Genomic DNA, 19,629 nt, shown 5'->3' on the forward strand with positions numbered 1-19,629 from the left:
CCATTATTTCTCCTCCCCTTTAGGAAAATAATCTAATCACATTCCATTTAAAGCACTTAGGTCATGTCACGTGCAGAGTTGGTGTCGTTTGCTCTGGGATTCTCCTTACCTGGAATACTGCAGATAGTGGGATCCTGCCATGGGCTGTTTAACCATTTTCTCTGAAGGTCCCAGCAAAGCTTCAAAGCCAAAACTATTTCAAGCACATCTGCTTGGATTTTACTTCATGCACATGTTGGGCATGTTGTTTGTCTTAGCTTCAGTGTGCGTTTTCCCCATTAATGTGACTCTCCAGCTATGCCTGTTAAAAACGTGCAGGTGCCCCAGTGGAGTCTGGGCTAGAGTCAACACGGGCTGGTGTAAATGTGTGAAAGAGCGGGTCGTGGTTATCCTGTGCTTATGGGGAATGTGAGCTAAATGAACAGTGGACTCAAGCTGTCCCCAAGTAAAGTGTCAGGTTACTGGCTGTTGTGCTGCTCTCCCAGTCCTCCTGTCTGCCTCACATGATGGGGGAGCCAATCCCGCAGGTTCAAAGAGTGGTGCTGTGTACCACACACCCTGCTAGCTCTGAGCCCTCCAGGAGTAAATCGCAGCGAGAGTTGGAGGGAATTGAAGGGATATACGTGGAAGGAACCTAAGCTGACCTTTCCCAGTGGAAACTGACACTCCAGCTGGAGCACCTCGGTAGGTAACCTTCTGGAATTGGAATGTGTTGGTATTTCAGAAGCAGAGCTTGAACACCATCAGTCAAGAGTGGTTCCGCATCTCCAGCCGGAAGTCATCCAGCCCTGCGGCAGTGGCCGCCTACCTCCGCGGGGTCCAGCCTCACTCCCCACACTTGCTAAAGCTGCTTGTCAATCTGGCTGATGGCAATGGGAACACAGCTCTTCACTACAGCGTGTCCCACTCTAACTTCTCCATCGTGAAGCTGCTGCTGGAGACAGGTCAGGAACACTTGTGCCTCTGCTGACTGGGTCCCTCTGAAGGGCAGTTCTTGTTACCACTTCTTTGCAGCAAGGAGCTTTTTTACTGTTCTGAATTCCTCCTGTACTCTAGGAGCTGGCCAGACCATTTTGCCTTTTATTATATCATATATTCATGAGATTAACCTAGCAAGCTGCTGCGATATTTATTTTTTCTGAGATGAAAGCAAAAGGAAAGGAGGTGAGGTGGGTGAAGGTCCAGAGAGATGTTGAGTAGGAGAAAAGGGAAGTGAGCATTAGGTTCTTAATTGTTCAGGGTTTGGAGAAAGGGAAGACTGTTCCCTCTGGTGGAGAATCATTGCAAATGGCCTTGACTCTCTTAGGAGCTGGAAAAGGCAGTTAAGAGTCAAATAAAGACCTTTGTGTCTGCTGATACGCTACCACAAGGCTTGTAGTGGAGTTTCAACAGATTGTGTGACAATGTCAAGCAGTCTAGGAGTGGTGGTATGAGTGCAGGGTGAGAGGACTGACTGAAGGTGTGCGGGTCCCAGTCACATGTCACCTGTGAGTTTAGGAAAGCTGTATGAAGGATATTTAGGATGGTACCTACAAGAGATATAAAACCCCAGATGATCTCCATAGATTAGGCCCTCCCTCTACTAAGCATCTGGCACCTGAGATCTCATTTAGTCTTCATAACTATCCTGTTAGTAGAATGATTATCCCCTTTTTTATAGACAATGAAAGTGATGCTCAGAAAAGTCAACAAATTTGCTCCAGATCAAGCAATTACTAAGTGCACTGCTGGGGTTTGAAGTCCATACTGTGGAACCCAGGAATCAGAGCACATGCTAGATGTGTAATCCTAATTTAGAGGCCACAGGGGAAGTTTAAACAGGCATCAGGAAGTCCAAATTCCAGATCCAACAACTTTCCTGCAATGTGGATCTTGTTCCCCTCACCCCTCCACCGGCTTCCATCCCTCCCATGGCTTCTGCTTGCTCTTGGAACAGAAGGCGGCTTCCTCAGCCTGGCCTTCAGGTATCCCAGATGCCCTTCCTTTCTCTGCAGCCGCCATGTACCCTCCTTCGTTCCACTCTAGCCACATGGCCTCAGAGTCACCACACTCATTCCCTCCTTGGGACTTCTGCATTTTCTTTCCATCCGGATCCTTTCACCTGAAACTCATGACTGGTTCCTTCTCATTGTTCAAGTCACAGCTCAGATGTCACCTCGGAAGGTGATCCATCTAAAGTGGCTGCCCCATCTCTCTCTAGTGGAACAGCCTGTTTATTTCTTTACGTGATCTCTGCTTGTCACGTCTATCTGAGCTCTAATAGAACTGAGCTAACCCAGGAGAGGCTCTGCCTGTCTCATTCCTTTCAGTATCAGCAGCACTTGGTCCACTTCCTGGCTCATGGTGGCTGTTGAGTGAAAATATTTGTTAGATGAGAGAGTGGATGGATGACCCCTGGGAGTTAGATTAAATTCCAGTAAGTTTCCCATTCTTCAAAATTCTCTTAAGTAGCCTTGAGGCTCTTTATGTGTGTGGAAAGGTGATGTATATAATGATAACCTAAAGTTCTTTCTGCATCCCATGTCATCAGAGGAAGATAAATTTACATTTCTAACATTCTTCGTGGATTCATGGATACCATCAAAATGGTAGCTCAGTTGAGAAAGACACCCACCTATGCCTCTGGGTTCCATTTAGTGTGTTCAGTCTTAGGGCCTTTCATTATGGAACATGTATAACAGCAACACTACTGCTTAAAAGGCTTCCTGGGTGGTGCTAGTGGTAAAGAATCCTCTTGCCAATGCAGGAGACTCAGAGATGCATGTTCAATCCCTGGGTCAGGAAGATCACCTAGAGAAGGGAATGGGAACCCACTCCAATATTCTTGCCTGGGAAATCCCATGGACAGAGAAGCCTGGTGGGTTACAGTCCATGGGGTCGCAAAGAACAGATCACCTTTGATTTGGTTGTTATAAATTTCTGCTGATGTTTTCTGAGATCCAGTCAATACTCATCAACCATAAAGTGGTTTGGAAGCTTTTCCCTTTAACATGCTGAAATAGCTAAACAGCCACAAGCATAAAGAATGGGGTGGGTTGGTTGGGAAGACGGCCTGAAAGTCCCATTCCTTTCCCTCACTGTAGAAGGGGTGTTGAGGAGGGCAGATCTGTCCCACTCCCAACTGGGCTCCCTTCCCAGCCATTTGTGCAGAATCTGGAGAGCACGTTACAAACTGTAAAAGGCTGCACCGAAGTGACTCATCGTTATTGAGAACAGAGTCGTGGGTGTACCTCCTTTGTGAACCGTGCTCTATTTTACCACGACCCCCCTGCAGAGGAGAAGCTGGCTGACTCGGAGAATGTCCAGTCAAGAGTCTGCCCCTCACCTCTGGGGAAGGTTGGTTTGCTCACTGGAGCTGCTCAGAAGCATTGCTTTGAAAGTGGGGTGTCCTCAGTCCTTTTTCAGAGCCCCTGGGGAGGAATTAGTCATTCTGCTGAGTTATAGGTCACATTTCTGAAGAGAGCATAGAGAGTCGAAACCTGAGGCTCATTTACACATCTTAAAAGCAAACATAAAATAGTCATGGGGTAAAAATTTTAAAGTCATTAACCAGGCAATGCAGATAGCTATTCCCGTCTTTATCAGAACAGGGTTATAAGGCATTGAATGGAGCTGATATTTGCCTTTCACAGCTCAGCTGGTCATGACAGTGGTCAGAGAAGCTTCAGTGAGGAAAACTGCTGATTCATGAGCACAACTGTATCCATTGGCATCCTGGTCCATTATGACACATTTCTGAAGAGTTGTTTGGGGTGGAGGGACTGTCAGCCAAATATTATTTTTTTCCCCTTGCACAGAACTTATGAGTAAATCTCACTGACATTTTGTCATAAATCAGATTTGTTTTAATGAATATTGAGTCTTCAAGAGCAAGTAGCAAGGATGTGATTATAGGAATACCGTTCTGGACAATAATAGCAGTAGCAGTTAATGCTCATTGAGTGTTTATTATGTGCTAGCTGCCGTTCTAAGTGTTCTTAATATATTAACTCATTAAATTTCACAGTAACCTACAGGTCCTTTTATTATCTCCCTTTTACAGAAGAAATGCTAAGAAAGGCTCAGACTTTTTCTACTGAGATAGTTTTATTACTGGCCTAAAGAGACACATAGTTTTTTCTCCTGAGCAGTAGTACAGGCAAGATTTAGTTTTTCATGCTGTATGTGTGTGTTAGTCACTTAGTTGTGTCCCACTCTTTGTGACCCCATGGACTGCAGCCCACCAGGCTCCTCTGTCCGTGGGATTCTCCAGGCAAGAATGCCATTTCCTTCTCCAAGCTGTATACCCCTTAAAGGGCTTCCCTGGTGACTCAGTGGTAAAGAGTCTGCCTGCCAATGCAGGAGACGTGAGTTCGATCCCTGGGTCAGGAAGATCCCCTGGAAAAGGAAATGGCAACCCACTCCAGTAGTCTTTGGCTGAAAGTTCCATGGACAGGGGCCTGGTGGGCTATAGCCCATGGGGTCACAACAGAGTTGGACACGACTAAGCAACTAAGCAACAACAACTGCCCTTAAAAGGTGGGAGTCTTCAGACAACAGCCTGATGATCTCCTCCATCTCCTTTGGTGGGAAAGGATGTGAATGCCTTTCCCCAGGGTTATGAAGCAGAAATTTCCCTTGAGTTCTCATGTAATACTTCATCTTAAAAATGTGCCAGTTTTTCATTCTCTTGTGAAATGTATATTCTTACTTGCTTTAATATAAACATTTGTGAAGTCTTTTTCTATTGTGCTCAAATGAGTTAGTTATTCCCAGAAGATTTCTGGGTTTACCCTGGGACGGTTTTCATGTCCTCTGATCCATTTCACAAGATATCACTAGGCCTTTGAAAGGACCTACAACCACAGCCAGTAGTTTATGAGTTATGCATAGATACAGAGCAAGACCTGACACCTGAGGGCGACATGAGGCTGTGTGAGTGACGGGCTCTAGCGTCAGATAGACCTGACACTGAGTGAGTCCTGCCCTCGATTCTCCTTCACTGGGGCACTGATATAGTTTCACTCACCTTCAGTGTCCTCATCTATAAAATATGAATAACTGTGCCCCACTTTAGGAGATAAAGTAAGATCATAGGCCTTGGTCATCTCTGACTCTCCTCTGCGCCTTTTTTGCTAGGTATCCTCAGAAAACTTGTAAAGAAAAGTAGCCACTGTTAAAAGCTGCTAAAAATGTAGGATACAGATTCTACCACTGGGAAAGAATTGCTCTATTCTGTGGCTGTTTAGCCAGCAGGAAGCCTCCTGTTGAACAGGCTAAAGCCTGGCTTCTGGCATTTTAAGAGCTCTTCTAGCATCAGTGTTTCTCTTGCAGGTGTCTGCAACGTGGACCATCAGAACAAAGCTGGCTACACTGCTGTGATGATCACTCCCCTGGCTTCTGCTGAGACCGATGAAGACATGGCTGTCGTCTGGAAGCTCTTAAGAGAAGGGAATGTGAACATCCAAGCTACTCAGGTAGGAGGCATGAACATGATCTCCTCTTTAATGAATGCAGACTCCTCCTAGTTTTATTCTGCCAGTGGGGTGAGGAACTCCATGCAGATCCAGTTTTTAGCTTGAGAAGTCTGGGCCCTCCAAGTGGCATCTATCCAAAGATTGGACTTCTGGTTTCCTTGGAGCCTCTTGAGGCCCAGACAGGCTGGGACAGAGGTTGTGAACTTCTAATCTATGTTCTGGGCTGAAACAGGGCAAATTCCTTCTGGGCCTGACTCCTTGAACTGAAAGTTCCCACAGATAGCATCTGGACAAGGCATTTGCTGGTTGTGATCTAGAAAGCCCCTGGAGGTGATACATAGAGGGATCATGAATCATAGAGCAGTTCCGAGGGTTGGGTTTTCTCTGTTCAGCTGCAGGGCCCTTCTACTTGAGAATATGGAACCAAGGTGTAACCCTTAGCCAGTAGGGCTTTGAGTCAGAGGGAGCTCCATGTGGAACAGTGGGAACTCTTCAAAAGGCCACTTGCCCATCTTTGACCAAGAGGAGAATAAGTGGAGTGCATTCCACTCTCCTTTCCCCCTAGAGTGATCATGGGTGTAGCCCTACTCTCAAGAACTATGAAGGATCTGAGATTGTACTCTCCCTTAAAGCTAACAAGTTAGCTGCCACAGTGTCATGGATGCTGGCAGAAGACACAGGACTCCTATGCCAAAGGCCAGTGTGGTACTCACAGTGGTAACAGTAGTCAGAGCATCGCTATTTATACCTGTTCCTGGAGTCCCAATAGCTACAGGGCGGTGTGAGGAGGAGCAGACCCCTGTGCACAGAGGGGGCTGTGTTACTAGAGAGAAACCCTGAGCTTAGGGGGACCTGAATCTTCCATACTGGATAGTGAGCATGACTGCCCTCTGTTCTGAAGGAGACACCACCTCTGTCTTCCAATGCTGTTCACTGTACGTTCTTCCTTAAAAAGACAGTGAAACAAAAGGCCAGATAGTGCCTCACTCACCGGATTGCAGCAAACCGAGATACCATAGAAAACAGTCTCCCAACAATCCATTTAACTCTGCTATCCACCCCAGCCCAAAGTGATTGCAGCTAAACCTGATGGCAAAGTCATTTTGCCCACTTCACATAATAGCAATCCTATTGGTGGCAAGAATCAGACATTTATAGCTTACTTTCTGGTTTTTAAAGTGTTTTCACTCACCTATAGCTTACACCATAGGACTCGTAAAGCTGTTTTCACTTCAAATAATGTTTTCCATAAACATAGTAAATCTTTTTTTCTCAATGGGCCCTCTTGAAGGCAGAATGCTCACTAATGATCAAAATATATGCACTTCTTGTAGAGGAGAAACCGATGCTCTAGGAGAATAAGGGACCCATCCCACCTTGCCAAGGGAAGGAAGTGATTACACATTGTAGCCGGGCTCTTCAGCGCCCCCTGGGGGTTTTATGTATTAAGGGAGCCACAGGCATCAGGGTAGATAGGAGTGAGCTGGAAGGCCAGGAGTCTCCTGGGCTAAGCTACCTATTTCTCTCTGTATCTCCAGGGTTGGCACTGCACCGCGCTGATAACAGTATTCTGTAAATGTTTGTTGAATTAAATTGTATGGAACCAGACCAGGAGGGAGGTGAGGAAGGAAAGGGTCCCAAGTCAGGCAGTGGGCAGACAGGAAGACATCTGTATATGACATCTGGCTTTCATACCACTCGGAGAGAGGGGCCTGGAGGGAAAACTGTGGTCTGGTTAGTACACTCAACAAGTATTACCTCAGGACTAGGCATAAGCAAACCAAAGAGCAAAGAGTCTTCTCTGGAAAGATCTGCATTCCAGAGAAATGGGGAACCAGGACACCTAGTGATACATTCCCATGGTGGTCAGACATTATCTCTAACACTCATAAAGACAATAATAGCTAAAATGTATACAATATTTGGGCTTTTCTAGTGGCTCAGATGGTAAAGAATCTGTCTGCAATGCAGGAGACCTGGGTTTGATCCCTGGATTGGGATGATCCCTTGGAGAAGGGAATGGCTACCCACTTCAGTATTTTTGCTTGGGAAATCCCATGACAGAGGAGCCTGGTGGGCTACAGTTACAAAGAGTGGGACACAACTGTGTGACTAACACTTTCACACACATGACATTTGGGCCTCATGCAGGTCCCACAGCAGCCCCAGGGGGTAGGTAATACCCTTAAGCATTCCTGTTTTACCAGGCCAGCAAAAATCACCAAGAGGTTAACTTATCCAGACTCACATACGCAGTATGTGACAGGGCCAGCCTTTTTCTGATTGCAGCCCCCTTACTGTTCTCTAAGCCCCAGCCTTCTGGGCAGGGAAACATAATCTATCAGTGACTGCACTTTGGAGCCTTAATCAGTGAACACATCAGCCAACATGTTTTACTTGTAAGACACTGCGCTCAGAGCCGCAGGGGATCTGAGGGAGAGAAAACAGAGCCCTTACCTCATTCTTACAACCTTCTAAAGCCTGACAGTCAGAGAGACTCGCCTGACCTGCCTGGAACCCAGGAGAGAATCGTAAGTGCAAAATATATAGTCAAGTTGTATAAGAGTACTGTGTATATACAGGAAAATCCAGGGGAAATGATGATCAATTTATTATCAGAAAAAATATCTGCCACATATTTTTATATTTATACCCTTTATTTCATTTGACTTTCACAAATACTCTGACCAAGACTGACCAAGATTCTGGGACACCAGGATGTGGCCAGGGCCACACACTAGGAAACAGCAGAACCAGAGCTTTGTCTCACTCTCTGACTCTGATCCATTGCTATGTGTGCTGATTATTACAAGCAAGTGAAAGATTGTTGTCAATGGCTGTGGGCTAGCGATGACCATAGTACCACGCAGAGAGCTTGGTGAGAAAAGAGGGTTCTGGGTATCATTCAGCTGAAAATATCAGAGGCGTTCAGAGCAATCCCAGGCTTCCTAGAGGAAGTTAGGCTGGGGCAGGCAGTCAGAAGCTGTGCTCCTGACTTTTAAGCCCTCCGTTTATTCCATCATTCAACATTTATCAGCACGTACTTGGTACTAGGTGCTGGAAAAGACTTAGTCCCTGCCATCAAAGATGTCATAGCCCATGAGAAAGACAGAGGTTGACATGTTGCAGAACCAAATGTGCTGTGTTATGAAAGCTGTGCTTGGAGTGTAAGTCGAGGGTTTTAGAGAGGATGTACATTTGACTAGTGTCTTGGAAGAGGAGTAGAAGTTTGCCAGGCTAAGGAAGATACGTCCCATACCACGGAGATTCAGATCAACTATCATTTTCCAGAGAAGTCTTTCCTGCTTGTACGTAGGCTATAGAGGGGGTCCTTCCCATCAGCCACAACCTGACCACACCCCTGCTGTCTGTGTGCAGGGGGGCCAGACGGCGTTGATGCTGGGAGTCAGCCACGACAGGGAGGACATGGTCCAGGCTCTGCTGAGCTGCCAGGCAGATGTCAACCTACAGGACCATGATGGATCATCAGCCCTCATGCTGGCCTGTCGCCATGGCAACACTGACATGGTACGGCTGCTCCTGGCACATCCAGCCTGCGACAGCAGCCTGACTGACAAGGTGAGACTTATAGGCAATTAACAAGTGGATGTTTCACTTTCCTTCCTGAAAAGTACCTTGCCAGCCAGCAGGATTCAAGGAAGCATATGGCAGTAGCAACAGAATTAATCTCATAAGGCTGTTCTTGGGTTTAAATGAGATGACCCATGTAAATGCTGAGAGACTTGGGGCTGGGAAACCCAACACTCTAGCCTTTTACACCATTCTGAGGGGTTATGTCCAGGCCTGCTCTCAGCCCTGAAGCACGTCTGATCACGGCAATAACAGTGTGTGTCCTTTGAGGCAGCAGCTTGAGCAGGGAAGCTCTGCTGTCCATGGGGCTCCCAAAAGGCAGGAGGAAGAAACCATGTGAAAATCATATCCCCCCTTGGAAGTGGCCCACCTTACAGAGAGGCCCGTTTCATGGAGACTCCCTGCCTGAAGCTGCATTGCCAGACACAGTCTTCTTGTAAGGCGGTGGTGAGGGCAGTGATGAGGATGGTGATGATGGTGGTGGTGACCATAATGAGATAACAGTAGTGAAGAGTTAACCCATATCATGTGCTGGCTTGGTGCCAGGTACCATACCAAGCAGTTACCTCAGACCATCTTGTTTAAATCCCATAACTACGTTATGAGGTTGACTTTGTTGATGCCACCCCTTCACTTATAAGGATACCGAGGCACCAAGTGGTGAAGTAACATATGCAAGGTCACACAGCTAGCTAGTAGAACCAGCTCCATCAGACTCCTAAGGACACTCATAGAAACTAACTCTTTCTCTGCATTACCTCATGAATCATCTCAATAATCCAGTCAGGGGACTTCAGTGATCCAGGATCCCTGGTGATCCAGTAGCTAAGACACCATGCTCCCAGTGCAGGGCCTGGGTTTGATCCCTGGTTAAAGAATCAGATCTCACATGCTGACATTAAGAGTTTTCATGCCACAATTGAAGATCCTGTGTGCCAAATGAATAAATAAATGAATAAACCAATCAATAAATATCCAGAAGATCCAGTGAGGTAGAGTCTGCCATCCCTGTTTTGTACTGACAAGGATGCAGAGGCCTTGAGCGCTTATGTAGCAGTTATAGGTCACAAGCTTCTTATTCTTGGAGTGAAAATTAAAACCCAGGTGTGACTCCAGTGTCCTTAATGCTGGCATTGTAATTTAATGCTTTAAACAGACTTCTCTGTATTTTCTTAGCATCCACAGTTCAAAAGGGACAAAGGCCTGGGGAGGGAAATAGCGCCCCCTTCTCACCCAGGGACAGCCTCTCTTACTGGGTCAACTCTGAACTCCCCACCATTGTTCCATCAGTGACTCAAGCTGCCAGGTCCCTTCCACCACACTCAGGCAGCAGGCAGACCCGCCCCTTGTCTTCAGGTCCCCTGAACCCCAGCTTGTTCAAAGTCATTTCTGTGATCAGTGGAGAGCACAGACCCTCTTGAAATGCCTGTGGGAACAGTGGCGGGCTCTGAAAATAAGAGCCTCCTTTTCCAGATGGGATACAGTCAGACAAAGGCTCTGTGTCAGTGAGCTCCCTGCAGGGTTGGCCTGGGGCTGAAGGAGGTGGCCCCTTAATCTGGAACAGGCCCAGGGCCCTTTCAGGGGTAACCACGGCAGTGGAGGAGGCCTGAGAGGGCAGGCCTGCAGGATGGAGGACAGAAGCTTTGCAAGTCCCTGGTTAGCGGGCATCCTCAGGCAGTGAGACTGAGGGTATCTCGCGGAGCCTGCCGCAGACTAGAGAGCTCGGTGGCTGCTTTGGGAGGTGGAGGAAGAGCCGTGGCAGGAAGACTCCATGGTTCTTCCAACAAGTTGAGTGATGGTTAGAAGCATGGACTTTTAAACACCCATGAGTTTGAAACTGGGCTGTGTAACTGTGCCTTTGGGCAGGTCACCTAACCACTCTGAGCCTCCGTATACTTGTCTGTAAATGAGGATAGTAATAGACCAGACCTTAATATGGTAGCATTTGTAAAGCCCCTATTAGATAGCTAAGAAATATTTAGTTAATGGCAACTGTTATTGTTGTGAATAGGTGAACCGTGATAGCAAATATAAAGAAGCCGCTACATGAATGAGTAGGGACCAGGGCATTTGCGGGCCGTGTCTGGAGGGAATAGGAAGGATGAAGGTCTAGAGTTAGGAGGGGACAATCAAAGAAGACTGGTCCTCAAAGGGAGACATGGTTCTCATTCGGGAGTGATTTTTCCCTCCGGGGAAGATCCCACAGTGTCTGAAGACATTTTTATCTGTTATAAGTATGTGCAGGGGTCAGTCCTGGCATCTAGTGGGTAGAGGCCAGGGATGTTGCTGGACATCCTACAATGTACGGCAGCAATGAAGAATTACAAATTATCTGGCCCAACATGTCAGTGGTGCCAAGGCTGAGAAACTCTGGTATAGGTTTCTGAATTACAATACTGTTACAATACAGTTACAATACTGAAGTACTGAACTTCTTGGATGAGAAGTCATCCAAGTCAAATGCTGGATCAGGAAGAGCCAGACCAGGGTTGAGGACCAGGCTGGCTGCAGTTTGGGGGAGGGCTGGAAGCTGGGGAAGTAGGAATGGGGCATCTAAACTGGAGATGGCGACAGAAACCCATCTTAGGGGAGGGTGGAGAGGGTTAGGTGACGCCCAGCGAGCACAGGGTTGCCCAGGCAGTCAGTCAGCAGGCCCACAGAAGGTTCTAGACCCCAGCTCACAGAGGTCAATCAATCACCGACTGCCTGCTGAGGTTTCCCAGCAGGAATTTTCAAATTGACTTGGGTGAGAAATGTCAGTGGGAGATAGGGACAGCTGACTGGGGACCCAGCAAGCACCAAGCCCTGTGCCTCCTGCTGTACATGGAGGGTGGGGGGTGGCGTCCAGCCCTTATCATGATCACCATCTCGTTTCAATGTTCAGTTTCCTATGGAGACTTAGGTACGCCGTTGGAAAACTGAGAGAGAAATCATGTCTTGAAATTGGGTTTTCTCATCCTGCCAACATTTAAAGGTTGCTGTGAATGCAGAACCCCCAGAACAGCCAGAAGGTGTCTTCCCCAAGTTTGGAAGGTAATTGGAGAAACTGATCACCCAGCCTCTTGGGGCAGCCAGAGTGATAAGGATGCGGAGGTGGTGGTGAGGGTGGAGGCCTGCCCCCAACCCCGAGGCTCACCCTTGGAAGGGCTTGTTTGGGCAATGCCTCCAAAACACTTATTAAATTGAGAGCTTCTAGAAGGCAGAGACTATGCCTTGCTCATCTTTGCCTGATATGCAGTGGCTTCTTGTTGAGTTCTTGTCATATTGAAAGAGAACCCCCCACCAGACACACACACACACACACACACACATACACACACACACAGGTGTGCTGGCTGCCCGAGCCCCTGCCATCTCTCTGGGCCTACAGTGATGCTGAACAGGGACCTGCCGTTCCTGACTCCCACCAGAGCTGCGTGCCATGGACTTGCTCCCAGTGCTCGGGCAAAGGCATCTCAGGGACACACCCTCCCCAGGTGGTCCCTCTGGCCACCCTTTCTGAACTGAATGGGGCCCTCCACTTTCTATGTCTGCAGTTGAAGAGCTCATAGATGTAGGCTGTCATCTCCAGGTGGGCCCTGTCAAAGTTGCACGTGCCCCTGGGACTGACTCTGTGACTCTTGCCCGGTCAATCACACTGTGTTTGTATTATGTGGAGCCTCTGTGTTGATGAAGTGCGGCAGGGGACAGGCCTAAATAAACCCTGGGTGTCTCTGTGGGGCTTTCACAAGATGCCTCTGAGAAACATCTTTGCTTTCTTCCAGACTTGTCCAGTCTAGGAGCATATTCGTTAGGATTCAAGTGGCTCAAGTTATTGAATAATTTGAATACTCTCTGTTATAATGTCACTGGTATTCCCTCTTTCAACAGTGCATATTAGGACTGACCAGACCACAGGCATGGGGCCAGGGGCTGGGCCAGCAGAACAGGCCAGATCCAGTGTCTGACCTCATGGGGACTGAAATTTGTCGAATAACCCCACAAATATCAAGTTGCAAAGACTGATAATAGTCACGAGGCCTTTTCAGGGAAAACTTCATCTTTGTCTGTTTGGGGAAGCCTGTTTGCTGAAACGCCGCTTCTTCTGCCTGTTCCCCACCCTTCCCCCATACACACAGGATGATCATCCTCTCTGGAGCTCACTCTACTTCTTTGCTGCTTGTTTGACCTCTGGCCATGCATTATAGTTAATTACATGTGTGTGGGGCCCTGGTGGCAGCTAGACTCCATCCTGAAGCTCAGAGAAGAGACTGAAGGGGTTTTAGCTGAGTGTAAACACTTCCTACCTGCTCCTGTGGAATTTCCACATTTTAGGAAGTAGCTTCCCCCATCTGCAGTAGAGAGCACTCTAGTAAGTCTTGGGTGGCCCTCATATGTCAACCTATTAATGTTTATGCTGCAAGATGTAAAAATATTCACACATTTAAATGGGCTAAGTAAGGACCAGAGATAACCTTAGGTTGGATTTTGCCTCCAAATGAGTTGCCAAAAAAGTGGGTTTTGGAGCTGTTTTGGTTTCATAATTCTGGGTATGGGCTGGAGCCCTCATGGAGCTCAGCGCCTACTGCATCATGGCAGCCCTTCCTCTCATCTCTGTGCAGAGAAGGGCTGGTGCTGCCTACTGAGAGTTGCTCTGCCTGCAGCTTCTTCAGATAGCACGATGCAGCTCCTTGCACTGCAACTGTCACGAGAAAAGTTAGCATGGTATTAAATATCAAGAGGTAAAAATGAATGTGCCCTTCCTAGTTGCAAGCCCATTTCAAAGATTTGATCCTTAGGAAATAATTAGGAATGCACTAAGTTTATGATGGTGAAGACTTGGAAACAACCTAAATCTCCAGTAGAAGGAAAATAGTTCAGTAAATAATGGAATATTATACAGTGGATAAGAAAAACGATATGTTCTGATGACTGTGTAAGAGCAGGGAAAATCTCATAGCATATTATGGTGAGTTAAAAATAAAAGCAACATTCAAAATTGATACACATGATCATTCCTCTACGTAAAAACCAACCACACATTTGCATAGAAGAAAAGACTGGAGGGAAATTCACCAAAAGGCTACTTCTCATTTAGGTCTGTGTAATGAAATAATGGAAGAGTTGTTTTCATCCCTCTGTTTTCTGATTTTAAAAGAAAAAGTGTTAAAAACCAAGTGACAGTTCTTTATTTTGATCGGAACAGATTTCCCAGGAGTGAATGCTGTTTCCACAGAAGGGAGCTCGTTTCTTTGATCCTCATGTCATTGGAGTCTCCTGCTTTTCTCTGAGAATGCTTGAAACAGACTTCCATGCCCTGTATATATCTCTGGCTCCCAACTCACCCTTTCTTTCTGCGGTGGGAAGCAGATGGGATAAAAATTTGTTTTTCCTTTTCTTTCTCTCTTGTAGGCTGGCCGAACGGCTTTGTCCATCGCTCTGAAATCGCCCGCCCATGTGGAAATTGCAGGGCTGCTTCGGGCCCACTCGAAGCAGGGCCGGTCCCTGGGGCCATAGGGGCTGTGGAAGAGCTGGCAGCTGTGAACAGAAGAAGCACTGTTTGGACTCTTCCCTCGCCCTTGGAGAGGGCATGGGTCATAGCCAGAGGGCTGCGCCTGAAAAGAAGAAACAATGTCAAATATGCACATACATTCCTGTTGTATAATTTTGCTCATTAGGATGCTTTGTAGTTTTTGCCTTAGGCCAGGCCCCAAAACTCTGGGCTGTAGAGGGGTGCAAGGTGCAGCGTGCATTGGTGTCGGCTAAAAAAATTCCCAAACATCTTCAGCCTCGAATTCCTTGTGACTCTACCCTTTGCCACACCGTGTAGAGAGCAAGCAGGCAGGAGCACAGTAGCAAAGCAATACTTTTTACATGGAATTTTAAAGTGTACCGTCTTTTTGTTTTTTAATCAATTATATATGAAGATGTCCCATTGGACATGCATGTCTAGAGAAGAGGGGTGGGGAAGGGGTGGGATTTAAGTAGCTGCCCTGGCAGTCATTCTCTGGAGGACCTAAAGAGAATCACCGTGCAGGCAGGTGAAACTGAACAAATCCCACTGGGGCCTCTGTTTAGTTGGGGTTGACAGAGAAATCTTAAATTCAGATGAGGTAGGAAGAAGCACATTGGTGTCAGTGCCAGATACACAGTCTTGACCATTTCCAAGTCATCAGGTGGCTCCACTTTGCTCCAGGGAAATTGAAATTAAATAGAAAGTTATCCAAACTAGTGAAGCACATCACGTGTATTTAGGCAGAGCCCAGTTACATAAGCTCTTCTAAATCTATGAAAGAAACAAATGAATCAGAGTGAGCATCCTTCTCAGGGTAGGTCCATGTCATCTAGAAGCCACCTTTTTCTTCGTAGTAGTATCCTTGGTAGTTTAGTTGCTAAGTCGTGTCCGACTCTTGTGAGCCCATGGGCTGTAGCCCACCAGGCTCCTCTGTCCTTAGTCCATGGGATTTCCTAGGCAAGAATACTGGAGTGGGTAGCCATTTCTTTTTTCAAGGGATCTTGCCTACCCAGAGATCGAACCGAGGTCTCCTGCATTGCAGGCAGATTCTTTACCCACTGAGCCACCTGGGAAGCAGCAGTACCCAAGGCCCTCACAGTAATCCTGGATCACTTCCACTCCACCTTTATGAACGGACTGTGAGCCCTCATGAGGTTCTGAGGTTTCCAAGGCTCCTGGATGCAGAACCTGCCAGTGTGGGCTGCAGCAGGAATGTGGAGGCTGGGCCCAGTAGGGCCTGTTCTGCACAGACATATATCTCTTCTGAAAAGCTCCTTCTTAGACTTCCACAATCCCAGGGGCCACTGTGTGCATGGCTTTATCTATGAATTTGTTCTTTTTAAAAAAATCTCATGCAAAAAAAAACCCTCTTGTATAAAAAGGAAAGACATCATAGTTGGGTGAGCCTCACACTGGCAACTCAAATGCTTGAGTTCTCATCTGATTCAGATACAGATTTGCTTAATGCCCCTTGAGTGAGTCATGGTCCCGCTTTCATCACCTCTAAAAACGGAAGTTATCATACAACCTAACTCCTGGGGGTGCTGGGCGAGGAACAGCCGATGGAAGTCTTAGGGTCCAATTTGTAATCCATGAAGACTGTCTACACAAATGGCACAGCAAACGTCAGTACAACTTGTGATTCAAAAGAGAGGCTCAAAAGTCCTAGAGCAGGACACTGATGTGTGACAGTGTTGCTCAGAGAGGATGAAGCAAAGTATGATCTAAAATGCTTTAAATGGGTTTGTTTTGACCTCAAAGCACATTTTAAGAGCAGAACCCTACATTAATAATGTGCTAGCCCAGTTCTTCTCAAACTTTGATGTGCATACAAATCACCTGGAGATCTTATTAGAGCTCAGTCAGTCTGGGAGGGAAGGGGGCTGGAGAGTCTACATTTCTAACCAGTTCTCAGGGGATGCTGACACTGCTGGGCCACACCACACCTGGGACAGCAAGACTGGCCTATCCTGACTGTTTATATATTAAAATGCTGCCTCTCAATCTTTTGTCTCAAAGTTTCTTTGCATTTCTGTGCTCTCAGCCTTTGGGAACTTGCAGTGTGAGTCTTATCTTCTGTTGTGGTTCTACAGAGAACAGTAAGGGGTCCATGTCTCATGTTGCCAATTTAGAGTCTGTTTTTGCATCTCATGTTGGGTGGCAACTTGCATTTGGTCACATTTTAAAAAATTGTCTCATTTGAGTCCAGCTATTATATTAAGTACAGCTTATTTACCAGAGAAGGCAAACTGGTTTTCTTAGTTTGAAGCCACTGAATCATTATCGAAAAGATCTTGTCCACCGTTTCTGAGATTTTAAATATTTCTTTTCCTCTTGAGTCTGGAATGTGAATACATGACCTCAGCCCTTATAACCATGCCATTCCGTTGAAATGTCTGAGTCCAGAACATTGTGAGATGAACAAGCACAGCTTGCCTCTTTACATTGTCACTGCTCTAAAATTCATTCCTCAAATATCTGCAGAGACTGACCAGGTGCCTGGCCTGTTCCCAGTATGGGCTGTTAGAAAGCAGCTGTGGTCCCCTCTTGAAAACCAGTGTCTAAGGTTACCATGATCCCAGTCTCAGGTTTTGGAGGACGTTAAGCCATGGGTCCACTGATTAATACAATTACCAAGTATTTGATGGCACAATCTCCAAGCAGCATAAATCAGGCTCCCTGGAGACAGGTATTAACCTCCGGCCTAGGGAGAGACCCACAGGTACTTCGGCTTCCCTCACTGCAATGCAGGAAATTCTTGCAATCTACTTTTGAAAGACAAGACATACTTGCTAATAGTTCATTTCACAAATAATTCTGGAGTGCCTACTGTGGACAGGAGCTGGGCTCAAATTAGAGACACCGGGGACACAATTCAGATGGTCATTGCATCTACTTGGGGAACAGTGGTGAGAAGGAAGCCCAGAACAATACAGGGTACCCATGAAGCGCACCAGAGCTGGTCTTAGGAAGTCAAAGGAGGCTGCTAGAGAAAGAGGAGTCTAATCGAAAATAGTGGATATTAGTTAGAAAAGGAAGAGGAGTGAGAGGTGAGGAGAAAACTGAGCCTGGCAGTTAGACTAGGGTTGCCAGGGCTGAAAGATTTGAGAGCCAGCATCGAGGACCTTCATTCAATTTGATCGAACTGCTGTGTAGGGTTTGAGACAGACCCTGAGACCAAAGGGTGGATTTGGAAGAGATGAAACAGAAAATACATGGTAACCAGATCATAAAGGATCCTAAAGCTGTGATTTCTTTGTACTAAAGGCAATGAAAAGCTATTGGTTTATGATGGAGAAATTAATTTGTCTAACTTTCATTTGACACAGATTTCTCAGGTACTTACTCCCTTCCAAGCCTGTGTTTGGGGTTAGGGACATGCTGGTAGGCAAGTTAGAGACAGGAACTTATAGGTTAGCAGGCAAGAGAGACAAGTCATTTTGGCCCAGAATAATGCATGCTGCCACTTGGAAAGTACAAGGTGTGATGGGGACACAGGTGGGACCCTCAGCCTAGTCTGAGGGTGAGGAGGGGATCAAGGAAGCCTTTGTGAGGACTGTGTAAGCACTCTGAAGAATGACTAGGCATTAGTCTAGCAAAGAAGAGCTGAGGAAGCATGCATTAAAGACTCAAGACAAGGGAGAACACATTTGGGGCATTAGAAGAACTCCAGTGTTTCTGGAGTAGAAAAAAGGAGGGATTGCAAGATGAGACCAGAAAGAAAGCCACTATAACAAGATGTGAAGGAAATAGGGACATAATACACAATGCTCAGATTTACATTTTAGAAAGAATATTCCAGGCTTGAGGGCATGAGTGACATTGTCTCAACAAACATTTGTGGACTATTTATGCTGGGTCCTAGGCTCCAGAGTTCATGGTTTGGTGGAGGAGAAAGACATAGGCTGACAGCAACTAGGATGAATACAATGGAAGTCGAAATAGTGCTGGGGTGACTGACTTGACCAGATCAGAGGGAGTGGAGAAGACTTCAGAGGGGTCAACTTTTAAGCTAAGCCGTAAGGATGTGTAGGAGTTTGCCCAGGCATTCCAGTTAGAATAGTAGGCATAAAGACGTGGAGTGTGAAAGAGCATGATCTGCTCTTTCAGAGTCATTTCAGGAGGTCTTGGGTTTAGGTTGCACAGGACAAGTGTCCAGAGAGGAGATGTGAGAAGAAGGTTGGTGGACACATCTCACTTTTTCATTGATTAGGGATTTAAACTTGAGCCTATAATTGGAGGGAGAATCACGGACTCCTTGAATCTGAAGCTTTCTTTGGAAAAATGCACATGTGTGACAAATATGCATATAATTTCAGGGGTTCAGAAATCTGCAGTTAAAATCTCACTTCTCTGAGCAGTGGAGCCTTTGAAGACCTTATCACCAGTGGAGCCGCACAATCAGATTTTCACTTTAGAAAGATCACTGGAGGAGGGTGGAAAGAGACTGGAGGCAAAAAGATCTGCTAAAAAATTCTCTTAAGACAAAAGTTATGAAGCTGTAAGGGCTATTCCATTGTGGTATCAGCAGGGATAAAGACTAGGGTAAGGCATCAGGAGTGGTCATGGGCCAGGGTGTGATGACAAATGGATTGTGGAGAAAGGTAAAAAATGAGTTACAGGGAAATGTTGGTGCCTCTGTCCCCAATATCTATTCTTCCCATCATTCTTAGTAGTAGAATCCCCAACTTTTAGCTGGACACATCACTACCCAGAACAGACTCCATCTCCCAGTAATCCTCACGGCTTGATGTGGCCACATAACAGTTACTTGTTCAGTAGTGTCCAGCTCTTTCCAATGCCATGGATGGTAGCCTGCCAGGTTCCTTTGTCCATGGATTTTTCCAGACAAGAATACTGGAGTGGCTAGCCATTTTCTTCTCCAGGGGTTCTTCCTGACCCAGGAATCAAACTGGGGTTTCCTCCATTGCAGGAAGATCTTTACCATCTGAGCTACCAGGGAGCCCCTGCAAACCCTGGCTCCTGCATTTAAAGAAGAGTGGAAATGCATTTCTCCCTTCTCACTGGCTGGAATGTGGTAGTGATATATCTTGATCCATGAAGGTGAGGCCAACAATCTAGGGATCA

General features: G+C 46.5%; 1 protein-coding gene across 3 annotated transcripts in view; it reads left to right on the plus strand.

The window, feature by feature from the left end:
• KANK4 (KN motif and ankyrin repeat domains 4) overlaps positions 1-16,545 on the plus strand; it is a 69,974-nt gene extending 53,429 nt beyond the window's left edge. For all 3 annotated transcript variants that reach the window (XM_070468058.1, XM_070468060.1, XM_020885422.2), the window contains 4 exons: positions 725-944; positions 5,314-5,456; positions 8,835-9,035; positions 14,439-16,545. In XM_070468058.1, the coding sequence (XP_070324159.1) occupies positions 725-944; positions 5,314-5,456; positions 8,835-9,035; positions 14,439-14,543 (669 nt within the window). In that variant the 3' untranslated portion in view covers positions 14,544-16,545. The remainder of the gene's footprint in view (positions 1-724; positions 945-5,313; positions 5,457-8,834; positions 9,036-14,438) is intronic.
• The last annotated feature ends 3,084 nt before the right edge of the window (positions 16,546-19,629 follow it).

The sequence above is a fragment of the Odocoileus virginianus genome, chromosome 5, assembly GCF_023699985.2.
Source record: "Odocoileus virginianus isolate 20LAN1187 ecotype Illinois chromosome 5, Ovbor_1.2, whole genome shotgun sequence".
NCBI lineage: Eukaryota > Metazoa > Chordata > Mammalia > Artiodactyla > Cervidae > Odocoileus > Odocoileus virginianus.